Here is a 19,152-nt window from a genome sequence, read left to right as displayed (position 1 = left end):
ATTGCTACTGGGTATTGAAACCTAGAGTTAAGGTAATTGAATATGTATTGTGATAGTAAAACACGAGTACTGTTTGGTTCGGAGGATGTACATAATATACTCTGCTGCAGTGGTGGAATTACATTTTTATTTAAGTAAAATAAAAAATAAATAGATTGTTCAAACACTTAATGACAAGTAAAATACTGCAGTGAAAATGGTACTAAAGTACAATTATTTAAGATACTATGAGAATGGAGCGGACATCTTAATATTTGAAATGCTGGTAAATAGCAAATTGGCTGTCAGTTAATGTTCCGTCAACGCACTCATTGTTTTAAGTGTATTTTATGTTTTGCCGCATAAAACATCCTAATTTAAACGTTTTTAATAGGGTCTGTGTGTAAAAAACAGAATGAACTGAAGCTGTCAAATAAATGTAGTAAAGTAAAAATTAGGGATGCACCGAATATTCGGCCACCGAAAATTATCGGCCGAAAATGGTTAAAAAGGCCCTTTCGGCTTTTTTTTGTATTAGCAATAATACATGACATATATAAATGTACTGTATGCATTCAAAAGTGCTGAATAAATGTTTTATGAACCCATAATAGTGATTATTATTTAAGTTAAGTTTTGCCATAATCATGTCTATTTCCATAATCAGGTAGCTGAACAACATTGGTAAAAAATGTATACATTATATATATATATATTTCTATTAATCATTTTCGGCCTTTCGGCATTCGGCCAACTGTTTCCTATTTTCGGTATCGGTTTTCGGCCAAGAATTTCCCATTCGGTGCACCCCTAGTAAAAATCTAATAATAATGGGATATCAAAACAGCAAACCCCTCACAGATTAATCCGGCAATGACTACACAAATATTTGACTTACACTGATTACAAGATCATTTAGTTACCTGCGCATCTGAGGCTATGTTTTTTTTTGGCTGTAGGATTACAGGAAACCACAGTTTACATTTTCACAAAACTTGGTTGAAGGGTACAACATGGGCCAAAGAAAAATCCATTACATTTGTATTATATTCCCAAATTTGCAACGACCTTAAGATTAGCAGAAAAAACAAATAAAGAAATAGGTTTGCATTCACTTGTACAGAATTTTATAAAAAAAACAGCTTAGCCAATTCTGTCTGGTCCTTCAGATATAATTGTTCTGATTCTTGAACCACTTTCACAACGTTAACATCCCATAATATAAACACTATGTTATGTTTCACAGCTTTCATATAAGTGTCTTACTGTAGCATGTAAAGGTTAACCCCCCCCCCACACACACATTGACTCACCATCTGGCTGCTAGTATGCTGGTTAAGCTCAGCTAGCTGTGAAAAGTCATTATGTCAACTGAGTCACCTCCAGAAAAGGTTATATAGTCTGGTATTATATATTGACCTCATAAGAAGAAACCTGTGCCGCTGTCAATCATACTGTTGGCATGATAATTACAAAGTAGCTATTAGTTTGAATTACCGCCATATAGTGGAATAATAAAGTCTGTTTTATCACCTGGAAGATTGGAATAATAAAGCCGTAGGGATGAAAATGACTGTGCCGTTCGGCTTCAGAGAAATTCTTATTTATCAACAAAGTCACAATAATGCTGACTGCGTGTACTGCATGCAACTAGTTGTGAATACAGCTGCGAGGTGTATTTTATCCCAGCCCTTTATTTCCGTGGGGGGAATCAGAGTCGGGAGGTAAGGAAATACAAACTCAAATAAGAAGCTGTAATGTTATCAGAGGCCATGAGCCATAACCGCGATAATATCTATCTTTCCCTGCCGAGGTAGGGTAACTCGATAGAGGCAATACATTGTGGGCCATATACGCGCTGATGCACACAGGTACACATCAAACATCTTATATTAAGTCTGTCGGAGGGAGAGGGAGAAGAAAGGGAGGGAGGGAGGGAGATGTAGAAACAAGACAACGTTCAACATAAACACATTCAGACAGAGAACAAGCTGATGGATGGATGGGACCAGACAGCATTGAGTGAAGAACTAGATGAATTATGCATCGCCATTAATACATTCAAATATACATGCTTTAGATTTTGTATGCATGTAACGTATGTAGAAGTGATGGAAAAAAATAGATAGTCTGTGCAATGCAGCTAGAACCATCCATTCATCTCATCTTGTGTCTGAGTGTCTGCACTCGGCTTTTCAATTATCCAGGAGCCGCACCTTTTTTTTCTTCTCCCTGCCGGTGAATTAGCATGAGGGGGAAACTCAAGTGGGTAATGGGATTCTGTGTGCCATCGCTCCATTACAAAATAAGAGCCTGATTGGTTGTCAATCCGATCTCCAGGGGATGGAGACAGAAGTGTGGATACGTGTGTTAGCAGGAGAGGGTATCTGGAGCACCCTTTGGGGGAAGTTTTATGAAGGCTATTATCACCAAGAAAAGGGCTTTTATTTGGATCTTAAACACAACTATAACATTTTGACTGCTGATGGGATTTTCAGAGGGAAATTTAAAGCACTTTAACACCTTTCTAAGAGAACTTCATTTGAATAATCTCTGTTCAACTTGAAATGTTCAAAGCAACCGAGTAATAAACAAGACACTACAACGAGGAAAAGGGTAGAGTTCAAACAAAAGCAGCTCTGTTTCGAAGAGCTTAAATGTCATGTTATTCATAAACTAGCAAGCTGCGTTTTCATTAGAATGACTTTCAGTGTTGGAATAAGTAAGATTTTTCTTGAGAGAAGTAGCTAAAATATTCTGTTAATAGTAAAAGTCCAATTTCCAACTTCCTTAACACAAATAAAAATGATTGTTACATTTGAAGGGCACATGGTAGTCAGTACTATACTACTAATCGGTAGTTAACAAAGTATCTACAGTATAATGGAATATACGTAGGGGTATAAAGTAGCAGAAAATGGTAAGTAAGTACCCTCAAATGTATTCCTAAATAAAGTACTTTGAAACAAATTGAATAATATGATACTAATATAGTACTTTGAAAGGAGCCATTCTGCATAAGGAGTTGTATTACTTTTCATACTTTAGTCTATACATTTTGTTAATTATACTGTCTAATAGTTTACATGCAGGGCTTTTACTTCTTATACATTTTTAACTGCAGTATTTGAATTTTAAAGTAATAATCTGACTTCTTCCATTTTTAATTGCATCATACATTGAATTGACCTGCGACAGAATGTGTCGCAATACTTGCAGAGTTTTATATTTTGTCAGGTGTCTCCCTGTTTCTCCCTTAATTAAAAACCAAAAGAGCTGCCAGACGTGAAACCTGACGGAGCATTCGCACTTTCAGCTCTGCCTCACTTGCAACTTGTCACCGACGACGTCTTTCACAGGAGTGAGTTTGTCTGGGGTTACTGCAAACGTTACCACTCTACTGAAGTGTTCAAACAATGTCAGAGAGAGAAGATAGGGTCTTTCTGGAGGCGGAGGCACCTAGTGTTGTTTCATGTAATCAAACATAAACCGGGACTTTGGATTTTCCAACACACTGGTGGATAAAATGGATGATACACAAGTCACACGGTTGTGTCTTTAAAGAAATTGCAGGGTCTGATCTGTTTCTCCTGAAAACACTGTGTCAGTCATGACAAATCAACCTTAAAGAGAACATATTATGCTCCTTTTCTGGACAATATTGTTATTTTCTGCCTCTACTGGGACATGTTTACATTAGGCGCATTCACACTGCGGTACTTTTCCCACAAAGGTTCATGTGAACTTAGTTCATGTGAACTCTTTTATCGCGTTCACACCAAAAAGAGCCGGTACTAAAATTAGTTCATGTGAACCTTTTTACCCCCACGAAAGTCCCTGCTAGAGAGCAGGGACTTTCGTACGGCTCTCTTGTGAGAAAAGAGCTATATTTCTGATTGGCTGGGCGGATTGCAAACCACGACCCGTAAAACTCCCAAAAAGTTTTGTGAAGCCGCCATTTTATTATCCTCGCATTAGCATTATTAGCATTAGCCCAGCGCAGAAACGCAGAGAGACTAACTTATGGCAACATAAAATAAAACATGGGAGCGGTGGAGATGAGGAGGTGTCGGCGTTCTGGCGATTTACTCGGAAGGCTTCAGTAGAAGCTGCTGGGAGTCCCAGCAGCTTCTACTGAAGCCAGTCCCTAACTCCGGGGACTTCCGGCCGGGGACTTTGGGCGACAGTATACGCCGTGAAGTGGTTTGCGGCCTGCCAGTAAGCCCAAAGCAGAAGAAGAAGAAGTGACGTCAGCGACTTCATTTGCCTAATCCACCCCCAGGGACTTTTTCCAGTGTGAACGCGATCTGTACTTAGTTCATGCGAACTAAAGAGTTCACATGAACTAAGTTCACATGAACCTTTGTGGGAAAAGTACCGCAGTGTGAATGCGCCTATAGGCTTTCATGGAAAAGTGCTTTTGTTTTCAACTGTTTCTCATAGGAGGGTTAGCTGGCCAGCTGTGTTGTGATTGGTTATCTGCTTAGAGATGTTGCAACCCTTAGCCTATCACGTACCAGTGTTGGAGTGCTAGCCAATAGAAGTAGAGTATAACATACTGATGTCAAACCCCAACATTCCTAAAAGAGCCTCTTTGATAAAATTCACTATCGTTAGTTTCTTAAAAAAAGTTTTTCATGATGCTGTCGAGATGAGATTCTTAAGGATTTCTCTCTATGTGTAAGTGTGTGTTTGTGTGTGTCTTGGGTAATCTTCACCTGCAGTCATCTGCAGTCCCTAGTGAGAGAGTCTGTGAGTCACCACCGGCACATCTAGCCCACAGCTTAAGAGTCTTTCTGTCATGGATTCAAGCTTACACACATACACACACTTTCAAATGAAAATACCCCCCTACAAACACACACACACACACACACACACACACACACACACACACACACACACACACACACACACACACACACACACACACACACACACACACACACACACACACACACACACACACACACACACACACACACACACACACACACACACACACACACACACACACACACACACACACACACACCACACACACACACACACACACACACACACGCACACACACACACACACACTAATCACTGTTCTATTGCAACAACCCCTTTTAATTTATCTTCAAGTCACCTGTGATACAAACATCTTTGATATGTGTTCTCCACGCAGCTTTAGGTTGTTATTTTAGCATTACATTCAGATTTTCTTTCACTATAGGCAACATGAAACACAAGCAATGTCCCCGTCCTTTCTTTGTACGCTCCACATTAAAACTGAGGAGAAACGCAATGAGCTCCGAGATAAAATAGCAGCAGAATGTCGCGCTCACCTCCGCAAATTACCCCAAATTACCCCTCGGATTTCCAACCAAGCACGCAGTTGTTCTTTTGCAGTTAAAATGTAAACACTACAATCAGCATTTTAATTCATGATTGCCAAACAAGCCGTGAGCTAATCACGGAGAGGAGGGAAAGAAGATAATGAAGAAAACAACACAAAAAAAGAGAGGCAGAATAAGAAGGGAGGCAGTGATTAGGTATTGCCTCTTAATGTGTTGCTTCGTGTTTAAGAAAATGCTTTCTACGGTCTTTTTTTATCTGTCAGAATACACTGTAAGCATGAGATACTTAAGACTAAGTCAAGGTCAGTGAAAGACATTCATAATCTCCCTTTGAAATGTTATAAAAAAGGCCAGAATGCAACTTAAAAATGAGTATACCGCTTCCTTTGTGTTGTCTCTAAGAGGCCATTTACTCAACTATCAAAATACTATAGTTTTCCTATATCTAGACTTTAATGTGGAAATGTTCAAGTAGTAACCTAATAATTACAAAGGCTAAGGTAATGGCCCTGAGCCTGATGAGACCTTTGGGCAGACATATATCCAGAATGGATTTAACCTTTTCTCCCAGATTCATTACGAAACACAAAACCCTGACAGCGAAGACCTGACGCCTGTCGTTAGGAGTTATTATCTGATGACATTTCAGCGACGCCTGGGACATCTGCTCATTTTATAACACTCTAGAAAGTTGTACACACTACAAAGTTGTTTTATCTGCGAATACAATACCAATAAACTTTCAAGAGATCCAATATACCCACGTCCACAGAACTGGAGAGGCGTATTCTCACACGAGGAAAATGATAATAAAAAACATGGGAAGTGAGGTCAAGCAGTGGTTTATTTTCCTTGAGATGCAACCAAATCCAACAGTCTCACGGCTAAATATTCACTCAAGGTCTAATAAATATTTAACGTTCACCTGTGGCAAAAACAGTCACATTTTCCTCATTTGGTTCCTGTTTGATAGTGGGGTAATTGTGGGAAAAAGGGAGCCTCAGAGCTTCCTGATTTGTGCCAACTATTCTACAGTTTAAGGGTACAATAACTGTTAATAATAAATGAAACTCACTTTGTTTGTACACCCTTGGCTCCCAATAAATCATTTGAAATATTAGCAGTGCTATGTTAACCAAAAAAAACCTCACTGTGTTCAGAACATGCTGTTACTCTGAATGAGTTGGCAAAAACTCCAGTTGCTTTTTACTAATAATAATTTCCTTAACGCCATGAGACCGGAGGAATGAAGACATTCATACGACTCGCAGCCAAATTATAAAATATACCCTGCTTGGCTAGCTGTGTGGGATATCTTAAAAAAAGCTTGAATTAAAAATACTTTTTCCTTCCTTTAGGAGTTCCTGCAATTACTCACTCGGTCTGAGACGCAGAGGGGCGTTTCCCACATTGCTACATCTTCATCATTTTCTATCCAACACCCTCTATCACCTATGCACACACACACACTCACTTCATCTCTCTATAGTGTAAAGGCAGCTCCAAACTGCTTGTTGTTGGCCCTCATCTTTGCAGAGCAGATGGCTGCTTTCTGCACCACATGGCCAACACTCAGGAGATGAGGGGAGCTCTTTAACAAGAAAAGTACTTTCAATCTGCTTTAGCAACTGTAGCTCCTCCTCATCATCACATCTTTTTTTTCACATGGCGTCAGCAGCAACTCTTAACCCACCCCCCCGTACCGCCCCCAGCCACCGCTGCCTCTTCATCCCCCCCCAACGGCACTGATTTGCCCGCTCTGCATTCATCTACTGTAGCTACTGTTGATGATTATTTAAATACTTAATGCTTATGTAAACAAGTCAAACACAAGGTCGCCGAGTGAGATTATTAAGATGCTGCACGGATACACGGTCGACTGGCCAAGAATTCCAACTCGAAGTCTCCCCCCCCCCCCAGTTTTCATGTTTCTCCAACATGTGGGAACACGCTGCATATGTATGGAGAGCCGCATTCATTATTCATGCTGGGAGTCAGTTCGAATGTGGTGAAGAAGAAGGGTTTTTTTCTAGGAGAGGATGGTGAGCAGAGGCTTATAGCAGGGGGAGTAAGTTATCAAAAAAAATGTCTTTTCTATTATAGATCTGCACCGTTTGTATAATTCAGTTTGAGCATTATGGGCTGAGTCTGGCCAGAATACTGCAATACATAAACCTTGAGGAATGATTGAATGCTGGAAAGTTTGAGTGCTTCTGGATCATTCATTGTAATTTATAGGAGATAAAATGCATATAAAACTGTTGATAATTAGTTTGAGCCATATGTTTGGCCTGAATCTAATTGAATAAATCACCTAAGTAGAGTGGTAAGAGATCAAGAAATTGGTCCAACTTTTTTTCGGGGAAATGTGCAAACACTTTGAAAAACAAATGGCTGAAACGTAAGCTCTTATATACACTTGTCCGTTAGGTTTTCTATATGGCCGGAATTCGGAAATATTAACAGTCAAAGGTCTTTTGTAAACCCTGCTGTAAACTGTCAATTGGTATATGGAGAACACTCCCTGTGGAAAGCTCAACTAGTTGAGCTTCACATGACAATCTAGAGGAATGTATTAAAATATGGCAACTAGTTTAGTTCAGAGTAGTCCCTTCTGTAATATGGAATCTACAATAGCGAACCCTAGTCATTTGAAAGTATTTGTGTCGGTACGGTAGTTGTGACTGTGCTCAAAGTATGTGTAAATGTTTCCAGAAACTCAAACATAATAAAAAAAGATGTACTTACGATGTGGAGCATGATGTAGTCACCCAGACGTGGGGCGCTGTCGATGCGGACGACGATTCCGTCTTTGATGGTCGTGCTGAAGCCCACCGCCAGTCGGTCCGTCCGCGTGCTTGGCCTCTCATTGTTGGGCCAAGTGTATGTGATCAGACCCCCTCCTTTACCGAAGATATAGGTGGTGCCAGCTGTATAACACAAGAATAAAAAAAGGTCAGGAATTTAATTTATTCTAGGGAAAAGAGATACAGATACCAGGCTAAAATCCAATACAGGGAAGTACACACGTTCTGTAAAAAGCAACAAGGGAGCAGAGTGTTGTCGCCTACAAGGCCCTTGTCTGACAAAATAGATCCAAACCTCCATTACATCCGCTGTAATTCCTTTACAGCTAGTTTGCCACTGCTCCAATGCAATTGTGTCAGTTCTATTTTAGTTTTCTAATGGTATTCAGGCACCACCACCTTTTGGGTTGAAGTCAGCAGTTCCCCTGGCGCCATCTATGACCTATCCAGCTCTTAAATATAGCCCCTTCCCAGGGAATAACAGCCAGTATGGCCAGAACTGGATAAGTCTCCCAATCCTCATGTATTATATATGAGACCTGCAACCAAAGAACAAAGGCTGGCAGAAGAAAGAAGAGAAGGGGTGGGAAAGGAAAAAAATCGAAGACCTTCGTCGAGCTTATTTGACAAATGCAGTTTAGAAAAAAAAGGTCCACAGCCAAGAGAAACTCAATAGAATAAAGATTTTTGTTGTGACAGTCACTGTGCAGATTTGCATCATATTATAGGCTCTGATTGGAAAAAGCTTGGCCCTGAGACACGGAAAATACTGCGAAAGTCTGCGAAAGTTGTCCTTGTTCTCTCTATCATCACATGGACGGAGATAAAAAAGGGAAATGTTTCATTCTTTGGTTGCAGGGCGGGATTCAATTCCAACTTCTGAATGTTCCCCAAGGAGCATCAGAATTAAAGCGCTGAATCCTTGAGCAGCTTAGCCATCTTGTCCACATTTAGGCAACGATAATCAAGAGATCAAAGGCAGTAGACCCACAGCAGAAAGACTGGTTGGTGAATCAATATGGGAGAGGAGACAGACTCCTGTGGCCTAGAGGTACTGGAAAGCATTTGGCCCACCTCAGAAGCTGACGAGGGTTCCTAATGAAGTCAACGTATGAATTCATTTTTCTACACCATGCATCTGCAATCTTTTCTTCCACATCGCCTCTCTCCCTCTGTCTCCCCTCCCTGTCGTTCCTATTTTTTCATTCACTTCCTCTCTAAGTCACCTGAACATCTGTTTGGCCTTGTGATGGGTGCCCAGCTGTCTCACTGTTTCCCCCTACATAGCAGCCAACAATCTGCTCTGTGGTCCATAATACCCTGGAGACCGAAGGAACATATGGATGAGAAGGAGAGAGAAGGGAGGGAGGGAGTCTATCGACCAGAAGAGTGTCTTTATTTGCCTCCGGGCACACAAACAGGTCTGCATTTTACACACCGCAGGTGCCAGCAAATGCAATCCACCAACTAAGGTCGTCTATGTTACGGGATGAATACCTGAATAAGTGAAGCATCCCGAGCCTCGAACAACTGCCTGGCTTCTTGTAACTAATAACCCTACATGGCTGGTTTACCACAGACGCCTCCCCTTTGAGAATTCCTTTTTTTTCTCGGAGAGGAACAATAAAATCCCTTCATTGCTCTCAATAGGCGCGTTCACACCGCAGTACTTTTCCCACTTTAGTTCCGATATAGTTCTGAAATGTCGCGTTCACACCAAAAAGAGCCGGAACTAAAATTAGTTCATGAGAACCTTTTCACCCCCTTTTCCGTCCCTGCTAGAGAGCAGGGACTTTCGTGGGAGAAAAAGGTTCCTATGTCTGATTGGCTGGGCGGATTGCAAACCACGCCCCGTAAAACTCCCAAAAAGTTTTGTGAAGCCGCCATTTTATTATCCTCGCATTAGCATTATTAGCATTAGCCCAGCGCAGAAACGCAGAGAGACTAATTTATGGCAACACAAAATAAAACATGGGAGCGGTGGAGATGAGGAGGTGTCGGCGTTCTGGCGATTTACTCGGAAGGCTTCAGTGGAAGCTGCTGGGACTCCCAGCAGCTTCCACTGAAGCCAGTCCCCAACTCCGGGGACTTCCGGCCGAGGACTTTGGGCGGCAGTATACGCCGTGAAGTGGTTTGCGGCCTGCCAGTAAACCCAAAGCAGAAGAAGAAGAAGTGACGTCAGCGGCTTCATTTGCCTAATCCTCCCCGTGTGAACGCGATCTGTACTTAGTTCATGAGAACTAAAGAGTTCTCATGAACTAAGTTCTCATGAATCTTTGTGGGAAAAGTACTGCGGTGTGAATGCGCCTAATGACATTGCAGCTGATGTTTGCGTCATGTATCACCTGCCTCAAATAGCTAATTTCTTCCATGGAAAGCAAGGCGCTGAGAGAGCAGCCTGCAGCCAGGTTGCACCGGATCTAGCCCTGCTGTCTCATTGCCTCAAAGTTTCTTCTTGCCAAAAGAGTTCAGGCAGACTTGGGATCAGCTTCCTCGGCAAACGAGCAAACTTCGCCTATCTCATCTAACACACACTCTCTTTTTTTCTGGAGGGGATGACGATGATGAGCAGCAAAGATACAAGCACCCCGGGGAGCCAATTATCACGTTGAAGAAATTTGCTCAGTGTTTCAAGAAGACAATGTTCAGCATGAACCGCACACAGACGGCCACACGCACATCGGCAGACGCACACACACACACCGATGGGCTGACGGAGGCACATTGTGAAGTATATAAGTGTGCAAACACGTGTGCAGACTCAAACACTCGCTGCCTTCTCGCATAGATCACACAAGTGGGTGATTATTACAGAGTACAGAGAAGAGAGAGAACCCAAGAACGCCGAAATGTTGCAAGTATCCATGAAAACCTGCTAGGCCCAGACTGCACATCCTGTATTTTCACACAGCGAGGAAGTCCACTGCATATCAATTAACTCTCTCATTGTGTGAAACAAAGTGTGGCATCATTGCCGATACTCATCTGATGTGAACGGAGAAAAACAAGTGAATGGATGGTTAGCAAGGCTTAACTCTCATGGTCAAGAGTTCCATTTGAGTACGTTCATTTAAGAGACAAAAGGGCTTTTCCATGCGAGGGAGAATTTTCCACTCTTAGTGGAAGTTGAAAATAATTGGATGAAAGTGGATAAGCAATGGAATGTTTTAGCATGCATACTCTCAAATACTTTCACTTACACCTCCTTGGGTGTACTTACTGGCCAGTAACGGCCAACAAACAATAGTCTTTTCAAGGTTTGCGCATTACAAATAAATATAAATGCAAAAAGCCTGTTCTTCATTCAAATAAAATGAACCAACAAGTTCAGCTGTTTTGAAGATGTATGTACTCTACATTAGTAAGATGATCTCACATTAGCAAAAACGTTTTGAAATGCGCATGTAATTAAAAACAAAACACAAGGGGGCTGCAAAAAAGAATGTCATTCATTGTCTGGAAAATAACTTGCTTCATTACTAAAACAAACCATAATGTAGGAGGATATCAGTGTTCCAACTTAAAGGCGGGGTAGGTAAGTTTGAGAAACCGGCTCGAGATACACTTTTTGTTATATTCCATGGAATACTGAGCAATCTGGTGCCACTAAATGTTTTTAAAGCTCGGTTGGATGCTACTCAATTGGAAGCTGTTGGTACCTGCTCATGTGGATAGTTATTGTAAATTGTAAACCCTGTAATGATGCTGTATGATGTCCTTTTTGTTGTTCTGTTTATGTTTTTATGTTTCATGTGGAACCTACTTGAGCAGGTCTCCCTTGAAAAAGAGATCAATGATCTCAATGGGATACACCTGGATAAATAAAGGTTTGAAATGAAATGAAATGAATGATCTTAACATCCCGATAGCAATGAATATCTTTAAGTGCTTTGACAAAAAATCCTTAAAAAAATGTTCATCTGTGGAAGCCGTAGTACTGTAAAAAGCACGACCAATCATTTTAGCCGGCCCGGCTAAAATAACTGGATGGCCTACCTGCCTGTCAGCCTTCCATCTGTGCACAAACTGATCTCGTGCCCTCATTGGTCATGTGCGCGTTCGTGTGTGTTGGAGGAGGTGCTCTGTAAGGAAGTGGCAGATTTTTTCCGGCTGTGTATTTTCAAATTCTAGCGCACTCGAGCTGGTTTCTCCAAAATTACCTACCCCACCTTTAATGGGTTTTGTGCTTTTTTGCTTAATGTTTACCATTATCTGCTTGGGTTTAACAAATAATTTGATACAACAGCTAACATTTTTATCGAATCAAATCCAAACAGGTTAAAAGTTATACTTAAAGCAGTACTAATGTACTTTAATGGTAATGTTGAAATCCTCTTCAAGGTTTGTATTCTTGTGCAGACTTTTCATGTGCTCTCGTGGTCATTCTTGGCAATCTCCCAGAGATTGCCAACTTAAACAGCAGACAGGAAGCGTTCAACATACATGGCCTTCAAAGCTACTTTGCCCCGGTGTAAAGCCAACCCCAGGGGGATAATATCATCAAAGGAATCAAATCTACAAACAGATTACTCCACAATATGTTATTTTTGGTGGATCAGAGGGGGACTTTCATCTCCATATTTGAATAATACATTCTTGCAATGGCTAGTGGATATTGGAGGGAGGCCATTTGAAATCTAAACATATGGGTGCTCTATTGATTGTGAGTGAAAGAGATATAAACAACACTCTTTGTTACAAATACAAGGAAATACTCCAATATGGACCTTTAAAGCTACGGTGTTAGTTTTGAAATAAAGGCTTTGTGCTCTCCACTGTTGTGATTCATTGCCTTGGCTGTGGGCCTCCGTTTAGAGACAAACTACAGATGAGAGACTAGGTCAGAGCCTTGGCCTCTATTTCGCAGAGGTCCCCCGAGGCGTGGGACTGCAGACAGAAGGTCAGGACACCTGTCTGCAGAACAGAACTATGTGCTGTCCTTCAGGCCCACCCCACGTGACATTACCCAACTAGAGGATAGAGGGGGGTTTTTTCTCTTTTTTCGCACAGAGGCTGAAATGATGTTAGGTCACCAGTTTCAATAGACTTGACCAGCGGGGGAAGATAATCGTAGTGGGGTAAAAAAAGATTACCTGTGGAGCCCCCAATGTGCGGTGATTTTACGTACACTATAACAACGTTTCTGCTGGTTTCAACAAGGGTAACTATAAGACTTTAAAAGACTATAAGGAATGCAAATGAAGACCTATTTCATGCCAAAACTGGCGAAAAGTACAAAGGATGTAAAGGAAAATCTGCGTTCCAGAATTACTTTCAAAGTAAATGAACGATCTGGGCGCATGCTTGGAAACAGCTTGCCTCTGTCTTCAATGCTTTTTTTTGACTGATTATATTATTTGTTTTCATACGAACACTCTAAGAAAGCCATTTTTGGGGGGAATTGTTTCCAAGAAACGCATAAAGTGATTGAGATTCATACAACTTTATAAAAATAACAATAACATCATAATCCAATCAAATTCTTAGAGCTGTCAAAATCCTATTTAAGGCTTACATTTGACACTTTTACACTATAAAGGCATTTTTAGGACCTGAGCAAACCCCATTCCAGGCATGTATGCACACTCTTCTCCCTCATCTTTCACACACACATTGAAACCGCACAACAATGCTATCTATAAAAGAGTGAAAAGAACAGAGCAGCTGCCACGGCGCATGTCTGTTGTAACTGGGTAATTGGTTGTATTCAGGCTTCACACCATGCTGGGATAAAACCCTCTGTTTAGAGGCATCTGGTCGGAGACCTAGAGTAAAAGAGTGTTACAGTCTGTTCAACTGCACAGCCTGCAGGGAGGTGGAGGGTGAGAGAAGTTGGATGTGTGCACCTGTATGTGCATGAGTGTATGGGCAGCCAGAAAGAAGAAGGAGCCTCTGCCAGCTTCCGAACGAGGCACAAACTGCAGAGGGTAAATGTTCTGTCTAAGTATGCACACACACACACACACACACACAAACACACACACAAACACACACACACACACACAACACACACACACACACACACACACACACACACACACACACACACACACACACACACACACACACACACACACACACACACACACACACACACACACACACACACACTACACACACACACACACACACACACACACACACACACACACACACAACACACCACACACACACACACACACACACAGAAAGACATCTCCATAGACATCTAATAGTCTGAACACACACATCTCCAAGCACACACACACTCCTTTCTCCTCGGTGTGTGTTGTTTATGTGCTTTTATGTCTTTTTCCTTATTATCTCTTGGGCTTTCTGCAGCTCTGGCACTCCAGGGGATGGAAGGAGAAGACAAACACGGTTTGATGTGGTCGAATTCTCTGCCATCGGAGAATGAGGAAAAGAGAGAAGAGAGGAGCCTTGAAAAGAAAAAATCTAAAAAACAAAATCCTGAAAGTGAGATGCAAAATGTAATTGCCTCCTCAATCACTTTCAAAATAACTCTATCATAGCAATTCTTTCCCCTGCCATGCTTCATACATGGGGAATTATTAGGCCTGCTGTCCTTCACACAGCTACAATAAAGAATCATTGACACAGGAATCAAATTGTGAGATACTGAGCTGTGTAATCATCGGGATTTATCTCCATTTTACAACCTCCTATCATTTCATAATTCATATTTCCAACTGTTGCCTCTCCCCTCTGGGATAGAGTGAGGGACGAGACAGATGATAGATCCCCTCCCCCCTCTCCCCCTATCTCAGCAAGTTCAGAGCAAATGGCTAAAACCCTATACACATAGGCGGCGCGTGAGGCTCAGGTTGGGGAAGGCTAAATCACTTTTTTTACCTGACGCTGCTCGCCTCCGGCGTCTATAGAAAAGAGATTAACTCAGTTAAAGCACGGCCTGCTGACCAATCAGAGCTCAGTGTGCGGAGTTTAAATCTATCAAGTCATATTACAGGATAAAGGAAATACAGTTTAAACTGCCGTATGCAGAGAAGACGCCGACGTGTCGCACTTATCATTCATATCACACTGATATCACATCATCAATCAGAACATCAATCATATAATATCACAATATATTTCCTTATCTGAGTCAGCTGAGCCGTATCTGGCCGTGTGGTGTAACACTTACATTGTCACATACTGTATGCAGAAGTATTATTTTAAGCAACACATTATGTTGACGAAACACTCAACTCAAATGTAATTAAAGTCAGATCCACTCGTGTCTTAGTCAGTGATATCATAAACCTGTTATGCTTTCAAACACTCGGTAGTTATTTTTTAACCAGTTGTTCTGTATTCTCCTTGCAGGTGCAACTAGTGGCTTGTATCCTGGATTATATGTTTAAGTCATAGATGTTTAAAGTTCATATTTGTCTAATATTAGTTTACTTTTCATTAATGAAGTATGACGCTGCGCTGTCAGTACACTTGTCCCTGTTTGTGATTGGTCAAATGTTGCTAACCCCGCCCCTTTCACGTGAACGCGCTCTCAGCTGGAGAGAGAAACCTTGATTTACCGAGTTGATAACCAGCGTCGTACCGCTTAGCGAGATCTCGTTTGTTAGGGTTAGTTAAGATAACTCAAACATATCCAGGGTCTGTTGAACTTGCTTCGTAGTACAGGGCACAGGTGGCTGCATAGCAGCGCTAGTCAAAGACACAAACATTATATTTTTATTTTACCAGGATGCAGTGACACAAATATTTGGGAAGGCTTAGCCCTACAGTACCCGCCGCCCCTGCCTATACACAGTATGTCTATATGAGTGGTTGTATTGCATTTCTACAGCATATACTCACAAAATTCACTTTGTATGTGTGTATATCTCGAGACTGTCAAAATACGGTGGCCACGTGTCCCATCACTCATCAGCGCCACTGAACAAAATGCAGAATATGATTGATGAAGGGCAGCGTGTTGTGAAGAATGGCTATGTACAGAAAACAGCCAGCCTTGAATGATTTACACTGTCTGTTTCCCCGTTATAATAAGCTGTAGCATTACCGCACTACATGGATTCACGTGCCAAAAAGCAGGGGTAATAGAAGAGGAGGAAAAACACAGGCAGAATGGACGGGGTGTGCACAGGGGAAAGTGAGAGAGCTGTATGATGATATATGTGCAGGCAACACGCTGTGAAATACATACAGAATTGCGATTAAGAGGATTTTGTTTATGGGTTTTTACCAAGATATCACCCTAAGCAAAATTGATATTTTAATTTAAATTAAATGTTCAGCCTAATTAAATATTATATGGACGTAATTATCTTATATCGAGTATGATCACTGGTAAGGATCGCTTATGTGTAAACTTAAATGAATGTCAAGATGTGGCAGAAAAGATTATAGCTTATCTTGACGTGTTTACACAGGATTATATGGATTACTCATTGTATATTTTACATTTTGTGGCCTTTTGTCAGGGTCATATTCTAACTTTATGAGCCAGATAGCAAATGCACCGAAGCGTGGCAGAAGCTCAGGCAGCGTCTTCTTCTTCTGCAGCAGCACCAGTAGCCAGGGTGATAAAGTCTGAGCCGCTGGGCAGCAGCTGTACTCGCTAGAATTGAGCAGTCAAATACTACAGTGGTTGAATTTGTGCTATAGTTGCCCACCAATGCCAAGAGAAGCAAAGGCTTTCTGCTGCAGTGAGATTTAGTGCTGGCTGTTTTGTTGGAGTGTGTTGTTAGTGTCGGTGCAGAGGGAATGCAGGTGACAGGAAAACACCATGTCAACAGTCAGCACAGGAACATTTTGTGCTGCTCTATAGTGCTGCAACCAACAACTGTTTACATCATCTAATTAAACAATGAACCACCACATTGAGGGAAGATTCTGTGAAAAGTCAAATAGAGATAGATTTCCAAGGTGATTTTCTTGACTTTCCAACATGAAAAAGATTTGTCCTTTGCCATCTTGGGTTTTGGCAGCAGAAGTGACACAAATGGTTGGAGCTAAGTACAACCGAGCACTTTAGGCAACCAAACATGTTAAAATGAACTTCTATGAACTTGAACGGGTCTATCACAAGGTAGCAATGTCACTCCCGGATTGATCGCTTATTTTCCTCTCAAGTGGACCATCATTTACAAATTGAATTTCGTGCTGTATTAAAAAAGACTTAAAACTAAGAATTGAGAAACTCGTAAGTGAGATGTTGTAATAAATCAAGTGAAGAAGTCGGGTCACTTTTTCATTTACAATCTGACTTGTTTCTGCAACTGGTTTCACAAAAGGTAGCAATGTTTTAAAGCATACTCCAATTGTTTTTGTCTATTTCTCTGTAAATTGGACCGTAATTTCCAAATTGAACTTCATGCTGTATTCAAAAAGACTTGAAGCTAAGAATTGAGACCATGAACTTGTCAGGGAAATGTTTACTGACGTAATAAATCAGGTGAAGAAGTAGGGTCATTTTCTCATAGACTTCTATACAATCCAAACTGCTGACCATTAGAACGAATGCAGATCTATTGCACTTCTGTCACAACAATTATTCCCTGTAATTAGTGTGTAAAACATTGTGGTTGAAAATACTTGAGACAGCTCTTTCAAAAAAGAAAAAGGAAATGGTCCCCTTTCACTGGAGGGGGCCATGACGAACAGCTTGATTTGCCATCTGTATCACGTTGCTGAGGCAGAAGTGTAGAGATGTGGAAGAGGGATGGCAGGGGAAAGTGGTGGAAGAGTCACTTTTTTGCGGGAATATGGAGGACAGACATGGAGAAGAAAGGAACACAGATGGAGAGATAGTCGAGAGGCGTAGATATGATCCTGATATGTTCAGCCCCCACTCTCTGGGAAACAAGTAAGTTCTTTACTCACAGGCATGTCAAATCAACCTCACATCTCTACAGAAGAACAAGACGATCGACTTACAAGACACCCATTAACGAAGCAGTCATGTATCCTCACTTCAGCTCCGTGTTACACTGCAGAGGCGCAAACGAAGTACACAAGTGTAAATGCACACACAGACTAGAGCAGCAGAAGGTGAGCCATAACAACTCTCCCCTCATTACTGCGAAGCTCGGATAGCCAGACTCCCCCTTCTCTCCCTCCCAACTCTCTCTGTCTCCCCTCCTGCTGCATTACTGACACTCTTCCCCCATTGTAGCGGCAAGCAGACAGAAAGGAAGGGGCTTTACATGATTTTTTTTCCTCGGCTCTCTGGAGGTGTCAGCTCCTTTTCTCTCTGGTTGGGAAAGGAAGAGGATGAGGGAGAGGGAAGGGGGTCTGAAGAGGATTTCAGAGGCTGGGGGGGAGGAGGAAGGAGAGGGTTGCAGCTGAGATCCACGCAGCACTCTAGGCTACAAAGAAGACCTGTCTGCTGGCTTTAATGCTGCACGCTGCCACCAGTGGAATTTCTAGAAAGGTGAAAAGGGAGACATCGCAACAGAGATGAAAGGGAAGACGGTGCGAGGTGGGGGAGATGAAGAAGGATGCAGGTTAAAAGAGGAAGAGGCAGACAGACAAAGATGGGCAGCTAAGATGGGGACAAGTCAGCTTAAGGTGGTGTAAACACAAACAACTATTTGGGACACTTTAAGCTCTGTTAAACCTAACTCAATCCTGTTCCTTTCTACGAGCGGAAATTAGCATTCTGTCAGCTCAAGTGTTGCTGTTCACACCGCTCTCAGCGAAATTAGGACACCAGTGTCTCCTTCGCATCATTCATAATGCATGACACACAATGCGTGAGGGGCATACCACTTTAGAGGCAGGCCACGCCAGACCCTGCTGAGGATTAGGTGAAGATCTCCTAAAGAATAAGGGATTCCAAGAAGGGTCCGAGAGGAAGCATCATTTATAATTGAATCTTCCCCGGAGGATAGTGCAGCATGTCTGCGTTTGCCAAGGCTTCGAGGAGAGCCCAGAACTCCTCCTCACTCTCTCCCAGTCTGTCTCTGTCTCTCTCACACAAATGCAACAAAGAAACCTCAGCCACTGATCTTATCCCAAGGGCCTTTATGTCTCAAACCCCAGTTGGTCACGTTCACT

At 41.8% G+C, this 19,152-nt stretch overlaps 1 protein-coding gene across 1 annotated transcript in view; it reads right to left on the bottom strand.

The window, feature by feature from the left end:
• The window catches only part of LOC117554367 (neurexin-3b-like), a 361,509-nt gene that overhangs the window by 68,427 nt on the left and 273,930 nt on the right, over window positions 1-19,152 (bottom strand). The window contains 1 exon segment of the mRNA XM_034228777.1: window positions 8,072-8,253. Within this exon segment, the coding sequence (XP_034084668.1) occupies window positions 8,072-8,253 (182 nt within the window).

Source organism: Gymnodraco acuticeps, unplaced genomic scaffold (genome assembly GCF_902827175.1).
Source record: "Gymnodraco acuticeps unplaced genomic scaffold, fGymAcu1.1, whole genome shotgun sequence".
NCBI lineage: Eukaryota > Metazoa > Chordata > Actinopteri > Perciformes > Bathydraconidae > Gymnodraco > Gymnodraco acuticeps.
Note: the sequence above shows the minus strand (reverse complement) of the source record. Positions and strands in the feature narration are given on the sequence as shown.